General features: G+C 45.8%; 1 protein-coding gene across 1 annotated transcript in view; it reads left to right on the top strand.

Moving 5' to 3' along the window:
• Positions 1–22,208, top strand: part of LOC144158999 (uncharacterized) — a 26,076-nt gene extending 3,868 nt beyond the window's left edge. The window contains exons 4-10 of the mRNA XM_077690224.1: positions 603–730; positions 3,545–3,737; positions 6,640–6,843; positions 11,941–12,123; positions 13,470–13,567; positions 16,298–16,392; positions 21,429–22,208. Coding sequence (XP_077546350.1) covers positions 603–730; positions 3,545–3,737; positions 6,640–6,843; positions 11,941–12,123; positions 13,470–13,567; positions 16,298–16,392; positions 21,429–21,496 — 969 coding nt within the window. The 3' untranslated portion in view covers positions 21,497–22,208. The remainder of the gene's footprint in view (positions 1–602; positions 731–3,544; positions 3,738–6,639; positions 6,844–11,940; positions 12,124–13,469; positions 13,568–16,297; positions 16,393–21,428) is intronic.
• Positions 22,209–23,182: the final 974 nt, after the last annotated feature.

Genomic DNA, 23,182 nt, shown 5'->3' with positions numbered 1-23,182 from the left:
GAAATGGCAGGGATTCGAAATATGAGGCGGCGATTGGGTTGCTAGCTTTGCAGTACAATCGCGAATTTTAGTGATTACGCTCAAAGTGCATTTGAGGACCAGTTTAAATAAACAGAAGTCGCTTTTGGGTGTGCAGCTTAGTTTGTTGCCAGTATTATCCCTGCAAACTGAAATCATCATCATCACCAGCCTATCTACGCCCACTGCAGGGCAAATGCTTCTCCCATAGATCTCCAATTACCCCGGTCCTGTGCTAACTGCGATCAATTGATCCCCGCAAACTTCTTGATCTCATCTGCCGTCAAACTTTCTGCTGCCCTCTGCCCTGCCACGCTTGCCTTCTCTAGGGATCTACTTTGTCGCCCTTAACGCCAAACGGTTATCTTGCCTTTGCATTACATGCTCTGCGCACGTCCATTCCTTCTTCTTAATTTCTACTAATATGTCCTTAACACGCGTTTGTTGCTTGACCCACTCCGCTCTCTTTTTGTCGCTTAATGGTACACCTATCATCTTCCGTTCCCTTGCACGCTGAGTCGTCCTCAATTTAAGTTGAACCCTCTTAGTGAGCAAACTGCAATACATGCCACTTTTTCACGCAGGGCAACCGCCTGTTCAAGGACGGTCGCTACGATGAAGCCATCGAGAGTTATGGCATCGGCATCGAGTGCGACCCACAGAACCCTGTGCTGTACGCCAACAGGGCCATGGCGTTCTTGCGGAAAAACATGTGAGCGGCTGCTGGTCTGCTCTTTCGAAGTCGAGGCACAGGCCTTGAGTGCCCCGTTAGGTGCAAAAGTGGCGTTGCTGTCTGGTAGAGAAAATGCCTATCGCTGTAAAGAGAAAAAAATTTACTGTGTTTGCATAAATATAACGCGCCCCTGATTGTAACGCACAGTTAAGCTTGCTCGCAAAAATTTGAAAAAAATATTTTAATCTGAAAAGTAATTTAAAAATTAATGTGTGAAACACCTGGCTATAGTATGCCCATTGAGGAATGGGTACTCCAAAATTTAATTGCGTGATGTTGGCAGGTTGTTTTGGATTGGATTGAGTTGGATTTTGGGGGAGAGTTTCTGTCCATAGCGCCTCAAAGCTGGACGCTTTGTCAACTTCAAAGATGGATGCTTTGTCGGCTTTCTGTCGGCTTTAAAGCTGGATGCTTTGGAGCCGAGTTCGATTTTGCGCCCATTGCAATGCGCTCACAAATTTGAAGGCTACTTTTAGCAAAAAAAAGGCATACTTTAGAATCACTAAAATAGACAATGTCAGAATTTGTTCCAAAGTGCATATGTCGGTTAATTTAGATAAAGTAAATCAATAAGAGAAAAAATTGAGTATTTTGGGGTTTGTGGAGAAGTTGAACCCAGGTCTCCAGAGTTGGAGTGTTAAGGGGACACATGGGTATTTGGCACCAAAAAATTGCACAAAAAAGCATTTTTTTTAGGTATAACTTTTCTCTTGATTTGCACAGGTTTTCCTCCAAAAATTCCGTATGTGGAACAGTACCAGGTTCTTATAAAAGCCATAGAGATCCGATTTCAACAAAGTAATTATACCTTTGGATTTTGCGCTTTCTTCAAGGTGGCAATTGAAGTGAATTTTCTATCTGGTTCTTTTGCTTTATTTTAGTGGTAAAACCTTTTTTTTTTCTTGGGTCCATCAACTCCTCCTCACCTGATACCGTATTTGCACGATTCTAACGCGCACCGTTTTTGATGAACATAGGCGTTCAGAAATACCTGCGCGTTACGTTTGGACTCAAAAACTTAAGAATCTTGAAACCGAAACGGCAACTCGGAACTGGAACGAAGTGGCTCAATGAATGATAAAGGCTTCATTTAAACGCAAAGTAATCATCTTGGCGGAAACGGAAGGGAGCCAGGCAGAGTCCTGTACATAAGGCATCCCGGATTCGCGTGGTGAAAACAAAGCGACCACATTTGTTAGTCTAAAGCTTCAGGGAACAGCTTTAGCTGCCCATAGCGTCTGCCGTTTTACGTTCAGTTAAATATTTTGTGCAATTTTGAGGCATCTGTTAACGACATTATTTCGTGTGCGCGGTAAAATCAGTGCCAAATTGTTTTTGTGGTTTCCGGATGTTGAATTCTACTGCACGTTACCAGGGTGTCTAGCAACCGGGAAAACAGGGAAAAGTCAGGGAATTTTGAGCCACCGGGAAAAGTCAGAAAATTTTTCAATCAAGTTGTACCAGTCAGGGAGAACCACTTCGGGGCCTGCCGACACAGTTTTAGAATAGAGGAAACGAGTGTTGGAGGCCCCTCAAGAAGTTACCGAACGCAACACGTTCGCGCGCGATGAAAGCGTGAACCGCATGGAACGTTTTCTGGTTTTTCTGCAAGCGAAAACGCGCTGCGCACGCCAGAGGCGTGCTGACGGCGCCACGGAAACCACCCACACGGTGCGCGCCGAGCAGCAGCCGCCGGCAACATGGTGGCAGCACCGGCCGCGGAGTAGTGTGGTAGTTCCAATGACCGCTTCTAACCAAAATACTACTCGAGGCACAAACGCACTTGCTTGTGCAGGAAAGGAGCCACTGCAGGCACGAAATGTTCGACGCGGCCGTGAAAATACCGCGCATGAATCGCGTGCAAAAGCTTGCCGTGCGGTTCACACAGCTCGCAGCTGGCTTAGGTTGCTGGGTGCACTTGCGCAGAGGGGCGATGTAGGTGGTGCCTAAATCGCACGCACAATGCGCCTTTTTGTTCAGCGAATTTTAAAAGGCAGTGCTTTTTGGGAACTAATCTTGAAAGCACTTCTTTCTTATGACATCAGGATCCAGAATTACATAATCAAAAAGGAACATGACATGGTTTAGGCGTCACCATGTCTTCGACATGCCTTAGGGTCACGTTGAATGTCGATCCAGGACAATCAAGAAAAAAAGCAAAAGGTGCTTGCTGAAGCGCAACTTGAAGCTTCCATCCTGCAAGATGAAGTACTCTCTCAAGCTGTAACTTAAGGCAAGCAAACCCCAAATTGAAAAAACTGAAGTTAGTCAAAGTGCATTTTGAGAATGAGGGCAGTTGCAACAAATGTGTTTTTCCCTACGATAAAATGTGTTTTCTTTACACTTTTTATATGCTTTACGGATCATTTCCGTGCCTGTTGTATAGGTCAGAGAATTTCAATTAAAATGGTCATGGAAAACCTGGAAAGGTCACAAAATTAAATTACGCAATTTGCTAGACACCCTGGTTACAATTGAGGGTGCGTTAGAATTGTACAATTACGGGACACGGTAAAAGTTAAAAGGCAAGGAAAACGTGTTTACTGTACCAGGAAGACCAACAGACGGCATTCAAGCTGGTGGTAAAGAGTGAGCAACAAGAACTGCCGCGCTGGCACCTCAACCTTCTCTTCTTATAGTCCCCAACGTTCCGATAGTCGACACATACCCGAGCAGGGAGAATATTGATATTGACCCTGTGCAGAGAGCAGGGAGGGTCACCTGCGGCGGTACGGTAATCATGACCCTCTAATTGAGTGGATGCGGTAAGTTTGCGCCGCTCCTTGCTTGCAGGCTGGGCGTGGCCGAGGAGGACTGCAACCAGGCCCTGCGGTGGGACCCCAACTACGTGAAGGCCTACCACCGCCGCGGACTGGCGCGCGAGGGCCTCGGCAAGAAGGCGCTTGCCCTGGAGGACTTCCGCACGGTCCTCTCCCTGGAGCCCAACAACCGGGAGGCCAGGCAGCACCTGACCAAGCTGGAAAAGGTGGGGCCCCTCTCGCCTCCTCTGCTCTGCTCGTGCTCTCTGCTGGCTCGCTTAGCCGGAACAGACAGACATTCGCCAAAATAGAGAGCAACTGAGTGATGTTTTTTTTAAAGCGAAAGCTTTCTTAGTGGGCCTGATGGCGTCCTGTCGAAGAACTAATGCATTTCCCCATAGACCGGGTAACATCTCTGATAAGATCTCTTATAAAGCTCTGATAAGATATCTGTGTGAAACCAGGCTTCCATTGTGTCTAAATGGTTACTTGGAAATTGCGGGAGAGGAACCGTGTTAGATAAGGCAATGCACGTATTGATCGTGCAGAAGGAGTACAATATCTTCATCTCGTAAACCACGTACCGGTATACATTTACTGTATAATGCGGAATATAGGTCGAGCCGGTATATAGGTCGACCATTTTACCTTGTAGCCGAAAAATGCAAAAGAAAAATAATTAGGCACACAACGTCGTTTTATTGAGGCTATAACTTGTTTCGTCTCAGATTACTCGTTAGGGTTGTCTGAAATGACGTCGGACGACTGCTTCCCGCTGGCTGTCGCCCACATAGCAAGCTGTCTTCGGTAATGTCCAGGGAATTGCTTGTTCACACTTCTTAAACATTCACAAAACCATGTCATGGTGAAGCGAGCGCAAAGCATGGGACACTCATCTGCGGACCCTAGCGAGAGCCAGTCTGTGCAGGCGGCCAGCAAGCGTCTTGGGGTATCCATTCGTGGAAACGTCACACGACGCTCGCAGTCAAAAGTCACCACTTTGTACAGCAGCACAGGTGCACAGAGCAGCGCCCATGAAATGAGGGCGTCCGGGCATTGCATACCGGGAGCTGCCCCTTCAACTAACACCAGTAGCATGCACTTCTTTTGGTGGCAGGGAACTGGTCCAAGGCGGACACATCGTTGGCTTTGGCAAACCCCCAACTTTTCTTCTAAATGCTGCTGCGAACCGGCATTAAGCGCCTAACTCACTTTGATCGAGAACAAAATAGCACACACACATTCACTGACTACGAGTGAAGCAACAAAACAAAGATGGTGGTGTGTCCGATTGATGGTGGTGGCGATGGTGCCTTTGCGGTTTGGATGGGCTCGATGGGCTGCCCGACTGCCAGATGAAAACTAGAATTATGCCAGTGACCGGTACATAGGTTGAGAGGTGACTTTTCGGCAATTTTTTTGGTAAAAAATATCGACCTATATTCCGCCTTATACAGTACATGGTTCATAGATGCCTTTGCAGTAGCCGACCATTTTTTTTTTCAGACTCGAAAACTTGGACTTGCTGGAAATTTCGGACTTTACCGAGGATCCGCCAGTTGGCTCACAGGAGTATTGGCTCGCGGATTTTTCGTACTGCTATTTTATTCCAACTATTTTTTGTTCCCCTCCGAGTCCGAAAAATCGGTTGGCTACACTGCGTAGTGCGCAAAAAATCGTCGCATGGGTTTGTTCTTCCTTTGCGATTTCAATCTTTGAAGGCCTGACAGTCGCTTGGGCGCACTTTCAGTGAAGAAGGGCTTGCGTTGGGGCTAGTTGGTATTCAATAACGTTCATCTTAAGCACAGAAAAATACACGGACACAGAAGACAAGGGCAAGCGCTTGTCCTTGTCTTCTGTGTCCGTGTATTTTTCTGTGCTTACGATTACGTTTCAGTGAAGGTTGGAGGCACTTTTAGCGAAAATTTTGATGCAGATTTGATGTCGGAAAGCTTTTGCTCTTCTCTCAACTTTCTTTAGGGAAGGGATGGTAAATTTTTCATCCAGTTCTTTATTTCGGCAAGTGTTTGTTTGTTCCGGCCATGTTATTTCCTCACCAGGTGAGTTTCTGTCGAGCTTTGGAGGACTACGTTTCTTTTTTGGTCCGATAAATAAGTTTTATGGGTTGCTGGCGGCATTCCTCAGCTGTTTGTGTCCCTACTGCATAGCTGCTTCAAGAAATGGCTTTTGAGTGTTGGGGTGTGTGTTCTCTGAGAGGAACGCGAGACATTTTTAACTTCTTTCTGTCGATTTTGCCAAAAAAGGAAATAGCGATGCCACTTGATATATTTCCTTGCAAGGCTCTCTGTTTGGGCAAAAAGTTGGTGTCGGGATTTGCGCAGGCGACCATGCAGCTGTGGTTCACTACAGTATTTGTTAACGGCGGTGCCGTATCCTTTCTCTGTGCAGAAAAGTTTGAAGAGAAATGAAATGTTTTTAAAGGGACCCTGCAACACTTCTTATAAACGCTTTCACCCTATCCTTTGCGTCTCGAAGCACTGTGAGAGCAATAGTTATCGCCAGCACAGAGCGACACTGCACCTCGTCACAGAAAATACCCCTTCCGTATTTTTCTTCGCTTTTGTGGCTTTCTTTTTAAAGTGGCTATCGAATGCGTTCATTGCTGCAACTGAAGGAAAGCTGGCTAATAGCCACTACTCTGCTTTAATGACGTCATTTGAGCACTCTAAGAACGGCCAGAACGGGAAAGAGAGAAAATTCTTTTAAGCAAGCTTCTGTGTTATCTGAGGGGCATACAGGCGTAATTTTTGGCTGAGGTACTTTTCGTCCCCATAATCTAGGTAGTGGATGTGTTCGTTGACTTCATTCTGCAAGCATTTAAGATTTCGAACAAAGTTGAAAAAAGTGTTGCAGGGTTTCTATGTGGAAACTTTTGTGTGTCTGTGTGCACTCCTTTTCCGGCTTTCCTCCTCCTTCTCCTCCTCTTCATACTAATCATCACCTTCATTCTTTTTTTCTTTGCCCTTGGTGTGATTTGGGTAAATGTCGAAGTTTCAAATGATCTGATGTTTTCAAGAGTGCGGTAATAACGCAGTTCATCATAGCTGCCCGGTAGCTGGTGCGTAAAGTGGGGACTGCATTACCGGCCCTTCTGTCTCTCTCTCCTAGGAATTGAAGTCTGAGAGCGGTCAGACCGGCTCGAAGGAGCCCTCCTCGACAGCCAGTGCTCCCCTGGTCCAAGTGGAAAAGTCGACCAAGGGCAGTTCTGTCGTGAAGCGAACAACGCCGCCCGCTGCTGCTGCTGCCGCAACAGCCGTGACTGCGGTCAGGGTGGAGCCACTAAACGCACCGAGAAATAGGAAGGCCTCCAAGGCGAGTGCCCTTTGCTTTGTCGTGGTGGTGGAATAGTTACTGTGTTGAACTATAAACGGAATTAGAACACAGATCTAAGCAAGTCGGTAAAGATTTGCAATTTCTTCACAAGCGTGACGAAAAGAGTAGTTGCGAGATTGAAAACGGCACTCCCTTTTTTGTTTTTTTAATGTCTCAGTAGTTAGTGGTTATGGTATAAAAGAATGGGGCACCAAGCAGATGAGGATGAAGGTAGGAACAAATGACATTGTATAGCCCCCTGCATATGTTGTTTGTTTCTGTCTCCGTCGTCCCCTATTCTTTTATATTAGTCATGAACCAACTGGCTCAACGTGTTTTGTTTAGTCTTATTGACAACCTTAATCGCGCTTTCAAAGAATTCAATATTAATGTGTACTGCATATTTGGACGAGGTACGGGACACTGAAAAGACAAACCAAACGATGGTGCGTAAATATGCAGCACACATTAATATTGAATCTAAGAATATACCAACTAGCCCCTGAACAACCCTTTGTTAACTTCATTTCAAAGAATGTGGAATAGATTACTATAGTTGGTGACAGCTTAACTCTGCAGCGGCTTTTCAAGATCAAAGGGATTTTGTGTTCATCCGCAACCAATGGCGTCTCGCCGTTTGTGTGACGCCTGCGACGTACGTTTGAAAGGAGAACTACTTCCAATATGGCCGCGCTCGCTTCACCACCGCTGCTGCGCTGTCGAGCGACAACGAGGTTGCCGAGAACCAACAGCTGTGTAGGCGATTTGTGTTACGAATGGGCTGTAGTGCATCAAGAAGCCGCTTATCGTCACCTGTCCCGTCTGTGTCTTGCCGCGTCGTGGTTTGTACGTACGTGAGGAAATTGTGGTGGCACTGGTGGGCTGTTTTACGTACTCGGAACGTCGTCAACGAACTCGATCTGAGAACGGCAAAGCGTCGAAGCTGCATCTGTTGCTGGTGTGATTGTGGAAATTGTGTCGGTGTAACGCAACCTTTGTGAAGAAATAATGCGATTTGCTTTCGTCTACGGCAGTAGCGGTGACAAGTTGCAAGCGTTTTCGTTTGCTGCTGTGAGCGTAGGCTGCGCCCGATGTTGAGCGCAGGCCTACGTGGTGTCCGTCCGGCCCGACGCGGATCGTGCAAACGTGTGCGGCGTGTTTTTTGGCCGTATACGGTCGCTCGTACAGCCGAACACGTTATTAAGACGATTGCCAAATCTTACAATGTAAGGTATCTTTCCTTCCCGATTCGCGCATTGCTTTAGCCTGCCGGGGTACGAACGGAGCAGCGGTGTGGCGTTTTTTTTTTCCCCTGGCGTAAACAGGTATGACTATACCATTATTGCAGAGACTCGCGAAGAAGTAAACGTTCGTGCACAATTATCCGAGACTCGGTTGGGTAGCTTTAAGAAAATCGCTATGAACCTGCCTTCCTGCGAGAGACGGGTGCCTATGGCGTTCTGCTTGTGCCAATGGGCACATTATCGAACATACAAAAGTATGAACGTGTGCGAGTATTGTTGAGGTAATCAAATGTGGTTGCGTTTCGTTTCTTGACTGTCATTGGTTGGTCGTAATCATCAGTAGCATTTTTGAAACGTATAAGAGAGCTAAATAAACATCGAAACTGCATGATTGGTGGACTTTGAACCACGCCGTTGAAGGAAGCCGGAAATGTGTGGCCCCGCTACATGACCACGTGGTTTTTTTATACATTGCCAAAAATACACACGCGTGCAGCTTTTTATTATGCCTGCTAAGCTTATGGTGCGTATGTTCCCATCGCTACACTAAGTGGCATCAGAGAAACTGACTATGCATGTACTGAGGCTGCGTATTTCGTGTGCAGTGTGGAATTTCTCATAAGTGTCGTGAGCTGTTAAAGTTGTTTTGAAATAGCTGAATGCGTTTAGTAGGAATGAACCAATGGTTTATCCTCCCTTTATTTTCATGCAGTTTGTGTGATGGGCTTTATGAGTTATAAAAATTTGTCTATTGCAGCTGTGTTTCATAGTGATGGCTGTAGTTTAATGATTGCACTTTGGTGCTTGTGCAGTTTAAGTTTCAACAAAAGGGTTACAGTGTATTGGCAGACATTCAGATTTCCAGTGTCTCTGTCATGATAGACTGTTATTATACAGAGTGGAGGACATGTTTGAGCATCTTATCATGGAGCTTACTTTAATTTAGATTCAACACCGCTTCCCAGTTTTAGATGTTTTTATTGTTCCAGCAACTGTGAAGAGCCTTCAAACAGTGACTGAAGGTGGTTCAGGTTTAAGAGCTGCAGTAATAATTGCTAACACTTGTGTATCAGGTAGAAATGAGGTATGTCACCCCTTCAGAATGCTATGTTCATTCTTTTCAAGCATTCACTGTTGATTCTGGTTATACAGCTGCAATAATAATAGAAAGCAGTGATGCGGCATATCAAAATGGTTCACCTTCAGGCCTCCAGAGTGTCATGTCGCTGCTTTCTGTGCGCACTGTTGCTTCCGGCTGGTTCAGACGCAGTAAAATTTGGAAAAACTTACTCAGTAGGTCGCAAAGATTTTACGTCACTTCTTCAAGATGCTATGTAACTCCTTTGCAAGGTTGAACTGTTCCTTCTGACTAGAAAGCTATGGTAAGAAGTGAAAGCTCTAATAAAATACGTTGGAATGTGTTTATGCCAGGCCTTCAAGCTGTGATGTCGCTGCTTTTTGTGCACACATTGTAGCTTCTAGCCATGAAGTTGTGGTGAGGGTTGAAGACGCTTACATAGTACGTTAGAATAAATTCATGCCACACTTTCAGGCTATGAAATCGCTGCTTCTCTCGCACACACATTGTAGTTTCTGGCCATGAGGTTGTGGTGAGAGTTGAAGATGCTTATGTAGTACGTTAGAATGAATCCATGCCACACCTTCACGCTGTGAAGTCCCTGCTTTTCACGTACACACTGTTGCTTTTGGCTTTAAAGCTGCATTAGGCATTGAAAACACTGGTGCAGCAAATCAAAATGGATCCAATGTCAGGCTTTCAGGGTGCCACTTTGCTGCTGCTGGCTGGAAAGTGTGGTAAGAATAGAAAATGCTTGTGCAGTAGCCCGTGACACCTTGACAAGGGGCAGTGAGAATTAAATATTTCTTCTCCCTGTTCCTGTTTGGTGCTCTGATTGGTTGCAGAAGTGGATAAAATGGAAATGCTTGCATGGAGGTGTCGGCACATTTTTAAATAATTCACTTAGATCTCACGTTCATACTCATATTATTGGGCCTATTGAGTGTGGTTGTCTAAATAGGTGCAGTAAGAATTGAGTGCACTTGTGGAGCTGTTCATTCAAGTTTTGTGTGGGGCAGTCAGTGTTTGACGTCACTGTTTGGTGTACATAGGGGAAGATTATTGGCTTCAGGAAGATTATCAGTAATCAAAAAGCTTGACATGACATGGCTGCAAAGCAACTACATGTTGAACCGAATATTTCCTTTATGTATGCTATTTCAAAAGCCTCATCAACAATAAAAATATCTTCACGGTAGGCTGCTGCACATCAGTGTAAAGCCAATGAAAGTTGAATGTAGCACAACTTGGAAACGAACTTCGGACGGATGCATTTGTAGGTCACTATTCGTTTTGTTTCATAAAAGCTCGCAATAGTAATTTTTTTAGGCGGCTGCTAGTGGTTAAGGGTGTTTTTCTATAAATTTTCACGTCAGTTGGGGTTCTCTGCCTTATCATTCCACTGCAAACTGCGCGGTGGTGATATGACACTAAAGAAACACCGCCAGCTCTTTTATTACATCGCGGGGAAACACCCCGGAAATGGTAGCCTGGAGTGAAAGCATGACACTGTATACTGTCAACCTAACCAACTGACGTAGAGCGTCTTGCCACTCGCGTGTATCGTGAAGTAGAAATGATTAGTCTTGTAACGTTTCACATCCCGCAGTTCTCTGCTCGCGCCATACGGTGTTGTCGTCTCGTTTAGGTGGAATAAAATAACGCTTGTTTCTTCGCACCTACAGGGGATTTCGCAAGGCAGGACACCTTATGCGGCATCGCGACATCGATGGTTGCGTGCGTCGCCGCGATAGGTGTTTGCAGTGCGTCACTACGTTCGAAACAGTCGCATAGAACAATGCGTGGCCCGTTGATATCGCGGCCGATTTCTGAAAGACACCGATGAATTTTCGCCGCTGGTTTCCTGTTCACCCTGGGCTTACACAGTCCGTGCACTGCATCCAGCCATTGCGGCGACGAACCGCCCCTTTCTTCCACCCTGCGTTTACGACGCTTGATTTAGCGGTGATGATGGCTGTGGAAGATATTGTACCGACTGCATTTCTTGACAATGATTGCACACGCGAAGTAAAGAAATAGTCGAACTGCGACGAGCCCGACAAAATATAACGACGACCATTGATTATGTTTCTCCAAGCAGACGACGGCTAAGCGACGTGCAGCGGTCGAAATTCGAACTATTCAGACCCAAACAATCGTGTGTGCGTTGTTTATATGTTTATTTCTGTTGTCTAACAGTAAAACAATCACAAATAGCTTTGATTTAAGTATAAAATACACCGGGAATAGTTTCTATCAAGAATAACCTTTGTTTTAGTGAGTAATTTTTTTTTCTCCTGAGCCAGTTTTCAATGAGGACGACTTTTTCTTTTTCCTGTGAAAATCATTCATTCTTCGGAATGAAACATATATAAACGACATCATAATCAGATGGTTATACTGTTAGCCGTTCATATTAGTAATCATGGGTATAAACAGCTGCAATATAACGAACTATTTTTTCTAACCGCGGAGAGTCAGCTAGCGGCCAAACAACGCTTGTGGGCGGAGCTGCATTCTTACCCTGTCATCAACTATAGTTTGTGGTCTGTGCGTCTACGACCTTATTGTATTGCTTGTCATGCCAGTAAAAACAAATACATAATCGAATAATGTGCAGCTACTCTGGAAAGTGCAGCGCATAACGACAGCCATCGACCGCCAGCCTTCTTAAAACTACCGTAAGGGGTGTGGTCACGCGAGGTGCATCAGGCGATAGCAGTGGTGGAGTTGTAGACTCACCGGCTTCCTCGTGGCCTTGCTGGTTCCTTTCAGAAGCCCCTGAGGAGGGTGCCAATCGTCGACATTGCGGGTGGCACACCCTTGAAGGAAGAGTGGGTGCCGACAGGGAGGGTGCAACAGCCCGAACTCCCGCCCCCTCCGACAACCTCGTACCAGTTCCAGGTCGACTGGCGGCAGCTCGCACCCTTTCCTGAGTTGCGCTACAAGTACCTCAAGGTTTGCCCCTCACCCCACTTTGCCTTTAAGGAAACACGAAGACAAACCACAAGTTTGTTTCATTAGAGAGACTGTTTTGTCTCGATAACAGTGATACCAACTTTATCACAAACTTCAAGCAAATAATCGAGATATTGAGGAACGTGGATGCGACAGTGGGGACTCCCCAGAAACTTTCTATAGATTTCTCTATGATGTCATAGACATCATATGACGTCATTACGTTTCATGATGGCGTCGTGTGATGTCATGACATCATTACGTTTTATATGACATCATTATGATGTCATACGGCATCATCTGACCCAGTCATGTTTCTTATATGATGATATGATGCCATATGACATCATATGACCCAGTCATGTTTCTTATATGACATCATATGACATCAGTTTTATACGGCATCATTATGATGCCATATGACATTATTATGATTTCATATGGCATCATGACTTAGTCATGTTCCTTATATGACGTCATATGATGTCATTATGCTGTCATATGACCCAGTCATGTTTCTCATATGATGTCATATGACGTTTCTTATATGACACCATATGACGTCATAGAAGAAACATGTCTGGGTCACAGTGATCCTAGTTCTGTGTTATCGTATCTCTTGAATGTCAATGTGCAGTTGAACTCTGATAATCATGTTTTTAGTGCTGCCCCATGTTATGTCACTCCTTCCCATAATAGTACGTCAATGTAGCGTGAAATTTGGAAGTTTTTTAATATTATTTTGTATTTTTTGGTTAACAGAACGTCTTTCGTGGCTGGGGTGAAGCTGAACCAAAGGGTAGCTTTTTCAAATTGAACAAAGTGGTGTTTTGTCTCCACGGCTCCTTTGATTACTTACAAGCTGAGAACTATTTTATAGCATTCGCACATCATGTTTTATTTTTGCAATGATGGAGCATGCTACCAGTCTGTGTAGGCTAATCGTGCCAACGCCGCAAATTCTATTCAGGTTGACTAGAAAAAAAAACTTGTTTCATTTGAACAAAGTAGGCCATAAAATGCAGTCCTTGTGTTGAGTGAGGAGCGATCCCTTTGGCTCCAAAAATACTTTTAAACGTGCTATGATAGTGCGGCAGCACTGTGTATGTGGGCTTGCTGCAGGCTCTTGTATCTTTCTCCTGCTTTGGAAAATTCCTTTTGGCGTTCCCATGGGCTGTTCTCTTATGCTGAAGCCCATTTTACCACATACAGGCACTTTACCACACCCTGCTGCAACAAAATGCCGATTTTGGTTGCTACAAAGTTGGCTTCTTGTTGCTTCGATAACTGCAACAAAACGACTCGAGCCGCTCACTTCACTGTTCCCTGTGACGTTTCGTCCGCAGCAACTGGACGCCAGCAAGATAGGAGCATTCTTTCGAGAGGCCATGGAGAGCGAGCTTTTCTGCGAGATCCTCTGTATCCTGGAAAACCAGTTTCTAAGGTAGGGGCACCTGTTGGGACCACTAACCATTTTGAAAAAAAAAAAGAAAGTCTCAGTGGCGCACCTTATTTGTGTGTGGGCAACCATTGGTTTGACAGCAAAAACTACTCTCGAAGCCACTGGTTGTTTGACTTATTTTGCCGAATTCCATACGCGTTTGTTTTTGAGGTGCTGTTTTTTGCACATTCAGCGTTGCATTGCATATCTTGATTGGGCCTTTGCGGTGTTAAAAATGCTGTGCTGTTTTTGCACATTCAGTGTAGGGTTGCATACCTTGATTGAGCCTTTGCTGTGCCTACTGTCAGTGCTGTCATTCATGTCGTGTAGTGTAAATGATCGCGGCAAAGTCTTCATATAGAAAACATATAGGGCAAACCATATGCATGGAGGACGATTAGCCATGGATTGATGGAGCAGCTAATCAAAATATCAGTCGGTCAGTTAAATCAGTCGTCAATTTCAGTCAATACAGTCGAACACGGATATATCAAACACGCATATATTGAATTATTGTCTATATCAAACAGTCTCAACATCCCCTTGGAAATCCCCTGCAAAAGCATAGCACCGTTGTATGCGTGTGTCCAGCTCCCGATCATGGGCACATTCGATATATCGAACGCTGCGCCTCAAGTTACCGCTTGTCGCAACTGTGAAGAGCTCTGTGATGTGTGGAGCTTTCAGATAAGCTTTAGATGGGCATGTTTTCTATTTCGAATTATCGATATATCGAACTTTTTTGCGATCCCCTTGGAGTCCGATATATGCGTGTTCGACTGTAATAACTTCCCCTGCCCAAGCACTGCTTTGTGGTCGTCCCTTGAGAATACACAGTATCGCACTCCTGCAAGGTGGTAGATTGGCTGATGCTTAACAAAGTGGGAAGTGAAATAATTTCGGCTAATTGACTTCAGTCGACCAGTTCTTTCAGCGCAATTTAAAACTGCGCTAACAAACGGTACAAGGAAAGGCAGCGCACGGCACTGTGCGTTGTCTTTCCTGCTCCCCTTTGTTATCGTTGTTTTGAATTGCGTTGAAAATGAACCGACCAGCCCAAATCACCGTCTCAACTATGTAGTTTTAACGAGTGATAACAAAGTGATGGTGATATTTTGAGCCCCCCATGCATGGCGGGTGGATCTAAAAGTAAAGGAAGGCTATTAATTAACCCGATAGAGGGATGAACTAGCGTCACTAAATGAAGGCTTTTAGAGTATTGGCACTCTTTTGTCTCATTGTTACGTGCCACCAGGATTTTCATTGGTCGGTCGGCACCACGTGATATTTGTTTACGTATGGGCGCAGCCATTTTGTTTCTGGGTGCCTCTCCTCTCTCTCTCTCTCTCTGCTGCGTGGACGCTAGTGCGGCCGGTCACACTGTGCCCTTCACAACAGGTGGCGGTTTCGTTGGCAGAGATGGCAACACTGTGAGCCAGAAACAAAATGGCCCCCAGACGCTTCCGGGTGCACGAAGTGAAGGTACTCTTCAGCGTAGCTTATTTAGTGACGCTAGGGTGAACTAAGGAAGTAGGACGGACTGGGCATTGCATGACCAAACGGTTGAAGGGATAGCAGAGAAGCCTTTGTCCTGCAGTGGGCACATACAGGATGATGATGATGATGATGTGTGTGTGTGGTTATTCCTGAAATGTTATTTAACCCTTTCAGTCTTGAAGTTTTCTATTTCTAGCAAAAAGATTTTACATTGCGGAGCATCTCGTGCTCGGGGGTGTGTCTCTCCCTCCCTTGTCTGCTGTCCGCACTCTACTGCGCATGTGCGTCTCTTCAGCCCAGTCAGCGTTTGGGCTGATGTCAGCGCAGTCCACTATAAAAAGAAGTAGTTAGGTGACACCCGGTTTCGATCCCACGACTCTCTGGTCGCAACGGGAGGTACGTGGCGCTCTTCCCACTGCGCTACAAACTGAGACGGGAGCATGTGCTACGAACGCGCCTTATGTCCTTCAGTCATTCAAACTACGTCAAGAAGCTACTGATACAACGAAGGCATGCGAAGCTGAACGTCAACGGAAACGACGAACTGAAAACTAATGGGAACTTCAGTCGACCCCATGGCTGCTTCGCATACTACTCAGCGTTCCCCTACGGGAAGATGGTGTAATTTTTTTTGTAGTATTTTCCTTATTATTGTGATCCTATGAGCTTACAAACGAAAAATTGAGCTTGTGGTGCAAGTAATTAGCAATTTAGAAGCACTGCATCTAATAATGTCATTAGGCAATTACAATTTTTAAAATACAACAAAAAATTTCTTTTGCGTGTTGTACTAAATTTTAAAAATCAGTGAGCCCGTATACAAAAAATAAAGCTGGTATTGAAAGTATTTTTTGAGTTCCAGCCGTGTAATCAAACTAGAACTTTAGTCCGTGGGGTAACCCCAGTGTCTGTTTGGACTTCACTGCAATGCCTTCCTCTCTGTAGCGTTCAGCTGTAGCAAAAAACAAACAATGGGGACATGTATCGAAAGAGGAATCTTTGAAAAACTATTCCCCAGAAAACTGGCTGTTTTGACTGTGTTTGGAAATTGCTAGAAGAATTTTGATTAATGTCCTAAATATAGGGCACCAGCGCGAAAGGGTTTATTGCCACCACAGGTTGTAGTTATCTTTTGCGAACCTGTAAAGGAGGCTTGCTGGGCTTGCCTTTTCAGAGAAAGCGTCGCAGCGACGGGAACGAGGTGAGACTTTTACCTCATTTCTTTGTGGTGCGCAGGGACGGCGTGGACATCTACCCCGTCCTGAGCAACCTGCCCAAGGTGGGCCGTTTCTCGACGCTAGTCATGTTGCTGGGAGGCGAAGACAGGAAGAGTGAGTGAGCGATCGTTGCGATCACTTTCGTTTGTGTTGTTGGGCATTGACTGGGCAGCTTTTCATTGCGGAAGAAGGCTTCGCGTTGTGTCTGGCGAGCACTGGCGAAGGGGCGAGAGACACTACAGAAAAGGAGAAGGAGAGTATAAGACATGGGGGAAAAGATGTTGAGAAAAACACAAAACGAGGAAAGAACCTTTCCAATTTGTTAGCATACTCTCCATGACGTTCGGATTGTTTTGTCCATTTCGTTTTTCTTCAGGGGAATTGCAAGGTGGCTGATCATTGTCATGAGAGCAGACGTTGAAGTTGTGTCAGCTTGGTGTGTAGCTCGCGACAGAAAAAAAGTTATCAGTACTCTTTATTCGATAATAGGCAGTGTTAGTGAGCTACGGGATGGAACTGTAAGCGAATCATCGATTGACATTCCTTGCCGGGCCTCAGCACATGTGCAATAAGTTTGAGCATAACCTGAAATCAAAGTAAAGAAGGGAGCTCTCTTGCTGTGAATAGAGTTCTCCTATGTGTGAAGTTTTCTAACATTGACCGACGCTATCGCACGTTTGCCCCTTTCAAAAGTCAGACTGCTATGCCAAGGGCAGGAAGCATTGAAAACTCATTCTCATAACAGGCGTGGTGCGAGTGACGTTTGCGAGACAGCTGCGCATAGTGTGCATTTTTGATACAATGCCATTTTCCTGCACCAAGCTGCTCCAAAAGCATGAAAATTGCGAAAACTGCTCCAAACTGCTCCAAAACAGCCTGAAAGCCGCGTATTTTGATGCTCATGTCAGTTTCAGCGGGGAATAAAGCTTCCAGCATCCCAGTCACCGCTTTTATCGTCGGTCAATCGCAAACGCAGAAACGGCACGGATACAGAGACTGAAACGAAGCAAACGATAGCTTCTAAAACGCGATTGGCTTTCCGTCCGGTTTCCCTGAAACGGCCTTCTCGATTGGGTTGCTGCATACTTCAGGCGCTCAGTGCGCATCGCCGATATTTTTTCTGGTTTCTTTTACGCCATCAGCTGGGTTCCAGTCTATTCATTCTATCTGTTGTGGCTTTGTACAGCGGCGTTAACGTGGGGGATAAGGTTTGAGATTGGTGCCAGATTATAGGAAGCTACGCGGCTCGAAAGAAGTTCATTGAAAGGTGGGGCCTACGACTTCGGCGTGGTTTGCCCCTGAGTGCGAAACGCGGTGCGCACGTCTCTAATTGGGGTTCATGGAGTGAACTTTTTGGCTCGTTGCTGTGTTACAAAACACTGAGTTGTTGCTGTGTTTCGAAACGAGATTGCGAGCCTTGGGAACGGAGCAGTCGACCCAAAAGTTGCGGGCTTCACTGAGGCACTGCGACTTCTTCAGGCAGTGCCCAATAGCTGCGGGACTGCATGGTTACCATAGCACGCGAGTAATAATGCTTGATGAATGTGAAGTGAAATTTAGTGCTAAAATCTGGGTGGCTAAACATAGTAACGCTACTCAAATGACTATGGGGTGAACGTGCGCCTCGGGGATTGAAACGGGTAGGCTGGTGGGGCTGTGCGACCGTTAGCTCGAAGTTGCTCAACTGTTGCCGTGACTGCACTCGTTCATACAACACAGCCTGGGATTACAAAAATATTAATTTGAGCATTCAAAGGGTTTAAAAAACACACCATAATTGCAGAGCCCTTAAATTTGGTAATGTTAACGGCAGTCTTGTTAACGTTGCGTGCAGCCGCAGCACAATATCACAGTTAGTAAAAAGGTAGTGCCATTAGTACTTTGTAATACTCTTAAAAGCACTTTTTTGTAAGGCTGTTTCAGTGTAGCGTGCATTCAAAACTGATTGAAAAGTGTACTTGACTTCCTGAAATTGCTGAAAATATGATTTTTTAAGCTCATGAGACGGCGTATTAAATGTCACCTGCTCCAAAATCGACATTTTGCTGCTCCAAAAACTGCTCCCAAATCTGTTTGGGCTGTCGCATCCCTGGAGATAGCAACCATCTCCAAACGTGCGGCACAGGCTGTGTTGCATAAAGAGCAGCTCGGGAGTGGGTGAAAAACATTCATTGGAGTAGCCATCGTGTTTTGCTGCGCTTTGCTATGAATTGTTAACAAACTGGCAAAGCTTGCACTAAGTCGCGCAAGGCTTGAACCATAGCGAAGCTGCAGGAGATCTTTCTACGTGAGCACTGAAGGACACATCAGGACGTGTTCCTGGAGTCGCTTCGAGGTTCCATGGAGCAGGTGTTGCGCCATCTATTCTGTTGTTGGTTGCTAGGCAACGTGAGGTGCTCTTCAAGGTTTTCGCCTTTTTTTTTTTTTTAAGTGCACAGCACTTTCGGCGCTCGCCCTGTCGTCCCAGCTTGCTCGCTCGACCCAAGTATATAGAGCATCAAGGCGGTGTCCCGGGGTAACGCTGTTGTTCGCGGCGTACCCCAGAGGCTTTGAAAGCCAAGTGGTTTATATAGTCATAAGCGTTGGAAACTCTTGAAGCGCTGGCGGTTGTCATACGTCTCCCCGTTGTTTAGCGAAAAAAAAAAAAAACTATATTTACATTTGAGGAAAAATATACGTAATTAACCGGCAGCGCCCGCATTCCTCTAGTTTAAAGGAGCCATGAAGAGAAAATACAACTTCGTGTAATTTGAAAGAATTAGGATTCAGTATCTCACTCAGCTCCATTACAGCCACAAAAGGTGTTTTTTTTAATGAAAAAAAGCAAGAAGTATTTAAAAACTTTCAAATTTTGCGCCACAGTGACGTGTTGTGAGCAAGAATGACGTCATACGGGCCAACAATAAAACATAATTTTCAGTGCGTTAACTGCACGTTAGCATTCAAGTGATGCGGTCAAATGGAACTAGAGGCCCCATTACAGACGTCCAGTCATGTGTCGTCGCGACAGGTCAGTTAGGCGGCCGCCAATCGCACAAACAAGGTTACGTGACGTCATAGAAAAGTTGCGGGAAATTGGCTAGGGAGTCGCGACTGCTTCGCACGTTTTCTTTAATATCTCCGTTATTTGTTCGAAGATTGCGATGATATTGGTATCATTGTTATCGGGACTAAGCAGTCTTTCTAATAAACCCAACCTGTATTTTGTCTTCATGGCTCCTTTAAAGGGACACTGAAGCGATATGTAAACATTGCGGGATTACTAGCGCAAATTGTAGTCCGGAGTCCCCAGGCCATGTTTCAACCACTCTGGGCGCGTTTACGCGATTTTATTTAGTAGAAAAATTAATTCGAAAATGCTGTCCTCCTCTCTTTACGCTCGCCCATTTTCTGTGGCGTTTTCGTGTGACGTCGAGAGGAGCCGAGCTCGCAATTGGCTGCGCTACTGCAGGGCTCCCCGGCCTTCAGACAGAGTCAGTCGGCCCAGTGTTTCATCCGCCGGTCATTGCAATTCGTTTGCTCAGTTGAACCGAAGCCAGGACACATTTGTGAATGGAAGAATGTGCCTTTCTTTACTTGGTTAGTTTGTACACTATATCAGCTCCAAGTCAAGGTCGCTTCACACAAGCGCTGCACAAGCGCACATGCGACGCTTCGCTGACTGGTACGCCAGTAGGAAAATATAAGGCCTCTTGAAGGCGGAAGAAGAATCAGCGAAGTCAATATAGGTACTAAGGAAATAAAATCAACTGATATTTTTAGACTACAGCGTAAAACTAGGGTGCGGGAAGCACTTTTTTGCGCTGGGCGAACAAGCACAGCGGTCAGCAGCACGACTACGCATCTGCGAACGCTTTTCCGTCTAAGAAATGCAATTGCTAGACGTGATATATTGTGGAATCTTGGGGGATGCTTACTGCACGAGCGAAAAACAACAAATAGTCACCTAAGCTGCTTGAAATGCCGAAACTAAATAAAAGTGTAAACTGGTTATACAATATATACCTTATATTACCAATGTCAGCAGAACCCGCTTTGTGGCCGAGTGGGCTGGAGCGCTAGGTATGTCATCGCAAGTATTTTGCAAGTCGCGAGTTCGAATCCCCGCGGGTACGTGCTTTCTTTCTTTATAAGGTAACTTTTTCGTTTTCCGGCGATGTTTTCTATACTGAGGTCACCTTTTTTTGGGCCGCAACGTTCATTGCTCCACGATCTAGTTCACAGAACGCGCGCAGGCTGGCACTGGCGCGCTAGCGAGTTCTCGTTGGCGTGCTGTTGCCATAAGCACTGACTGATTGCGGGCAGTGGGCACAGGCCAGAATCAACAGACCCTTGGCCTGGTGCGAACACGTTTTTACGATACAGGCATGAGTGAGGCAAGCTACAAATATGGGGGAAAAGCGCATGGCATTTGAGCGTCTGCGGGGACGCGGAGGGCGTTCATGCACTGCGTAGGCCTCGGCTAGTGAATGCTACAATTACAAGCCGTCCTGGGAGGCTTATCTTATGCATTTTACAGCCGACAACATGGCAGAAGCGCGGTACGATTATTACTGAGATATTGAGAATGCCCATCCAACAACGCCATCGGTTGTGTTTTACAGAACCGAAACCGAAACTGCTAACCTTGGGCATCGTCCAATCACGGTGCTCCCTCCTCCCAACGTCACAGCGTTAGTTGGTGCGGCCGCCGCAAACCGCGCATGGCAGTTTTTCTTCTTTCGCGCTTTGTAAAATAATTACCGATTTCTCAACCGGATAAACGATGAAAAGTGTGCTAATTTGAGCCAGTCTACGCAGTGCAAGCAAAAACGGGAGCTTGACAAATTCACTTCAGTGTCCCTTTAAGGACGCCCGTTGGGTTTGTTTTTGCGATAGTAAACGCAAAATGTGGCAGTGCAACGCCGGCACGTGCGGGGAGAAAAGCACAAACAGAACAGAACTCCCGCTGGTGCAGTTTCAGGCAGGGGGCGCGCGAGCACTGCGAAAGCAGGAAATTTGAATTGCATCGGGTGATCGGGTGGTAGCAGTGAGCGGATAACACCGCTACAGCCCATTATGGCGAATCACTTTCTCAGCACTTCCGTCAGCTTTCACATTGAGTGGAACAGCTTTAACTTTTTGTTGTTCTAACTCTCCCCCGCGCACAGGGCTGGCACGATTGCTCGCCGTCACCTCCAAGGCGGATCCCGGGCTCGCAGAGAGCTACGGATTGTGATGAACAAGCATCTTCCCTCACCACCTCCCCTCGACGACGCACAGACTCAAGTCATGGCTGCTCAAGTCTCTGTAAAGTTTTGCACCATAGACGCACCACATTCGAGTGCACTCGCACACACATCACTGCACCGTCTTTCTCTGCTCACTGCCTGTAGAGGATGAAAGGTTGAATAAACACGATGGATGAATGATACGCTGTTATGGGTGGGCTGTGGGGTTCACTGCTCTGCTTTATTTTGACTCTCCTATATGTGAACGAGGTTCTCCAACGAAGTTACTCCTCATTAAGCACAGCTTTAGCATGGTGCTAAAGCTGCGGAGATTATTATTTTGATAACACAGCATGCGTGGCTTGCAGTCAAACATAGCAGGATCGAAGAAAAAACCAGTGCTACTACAGAGAGTTCAAATGTTGGCTTTGACTGTGTCCCTTGTCATTTCATCCAAACAGCGTTGTGCTGTTAAGCCCTTGATACAGTGCGGTCCACATGGTTTGAGTTAACTCTAGCAACACAACCAAGAATGACAAATTCTTGCCTACTTAATAAAACAGCTGAAACATGCCAAAAATTTGCCAAATTCTGCCTCCAATGTGCATTTATTAAAGCGTATCTGCTCAGTGAACTTGTGCATTGTACTTTGTTGTGGCAACTTTTGGTTTCTGCTGCTGTTTTGCACAGAACTGAATAAAAAAAAATGTTGGAAACAGATTCTTTGTTAGTTAACGAACCGAAAACCAACGAAAACAGTTGGTACTATGTCGTGTATCACAATTCTTGTGTACCTTTGTTTTTAATTTACAGTTTTGAATTTTTTAATCTCCGTACGCATGCATAGGTTTCTGTCTTAGGCTAGCCTTCTGTATTCAGAAGTGCCTTCATGCGAAGCATTTATGGCTGTACATCGAGTGAGAGCCGTAGTTGTACTCGGAGCAGAATGTGTACTGTGAATACATGGTGTGATAGAGTCGCTGAATGTGTCGTCACGAGGGCCCGAGGCAGGTAGCCTGGCTCAAGTCAGCTTAGCTGAAGGACGCTACGACTCAATGAATTTGTTTCCACCTGCCTTCCTTACCATTGTTAATGCAGCCCCATCTGGGTTTGGCACCACGGTAGTTTACAGTTAGGGGGTTCGCTGGAGATGCCTGACCACAGGCTTTATCGAGAGCTCCATTTTGTTTCCAGCACCTGATGAAGATTCTTGAAGTTTAAAGTGTGGTGTTATTCTTTTACAGCAAAGCTGTTTATGTCTCGGAGTCCCCATGTAGCGTCCGTTGCAAAGTCACGTCAACCAGGGATTTTGAATCTTGCGGCAGAGCCAACTTTCGGGCGAATGTTCTGGCTCTCAATCTATACTTGGTGACAACTTAAGAACGGCACCGAAAGTTGCCGCTGTGCCTTATCACCGTAGCCGGATGTTTCTCCCCGCGGCGCAAGTAGGGCGTTACTGGGAATATTTTGAACATGGCGTGAGCCGTTCTTGTGATTTTTTGGACTTAATATGCTGATAAACGACTCCAGTGACGACAAGCAAACTGCGTGAGACAAGGCAGACGATATCACGCATTCATAGCAAACCCCTTTCAAAACGCGCGCGCACTGACGTTGCGGGTCCGGCGCTTTGGCGGAGTGATACACTACATGAGGTGGTGTCGTTCTCGAGTTGTAACCGATTATAGCGTAGG

The sequence above is a fragment of the Haemaphysalis longicornis genome, unplaced genomic scaffold (genome assembly GCF_048455015.1).
Source record: "Haemaphysalis longicornis isolate Haplotype H1 unplaced genomic scaffold, Haemaphysalis longicornis Haplotype H1 scaffold_10, whole genome shotgun sequence".
Classification (NCBI taxonomy): Eukaryota; Metazoa; Arthropoda; class Arachnida; order Ixodida; family Ixodidae; genus Haemaphysalis; species Haemaphysalis longicornis.
The sequence above is the reverse complement of the archived record's forward strand: the minus strand, read 5'-3'. Positions and strand labels throughout refer to the sequence as shown.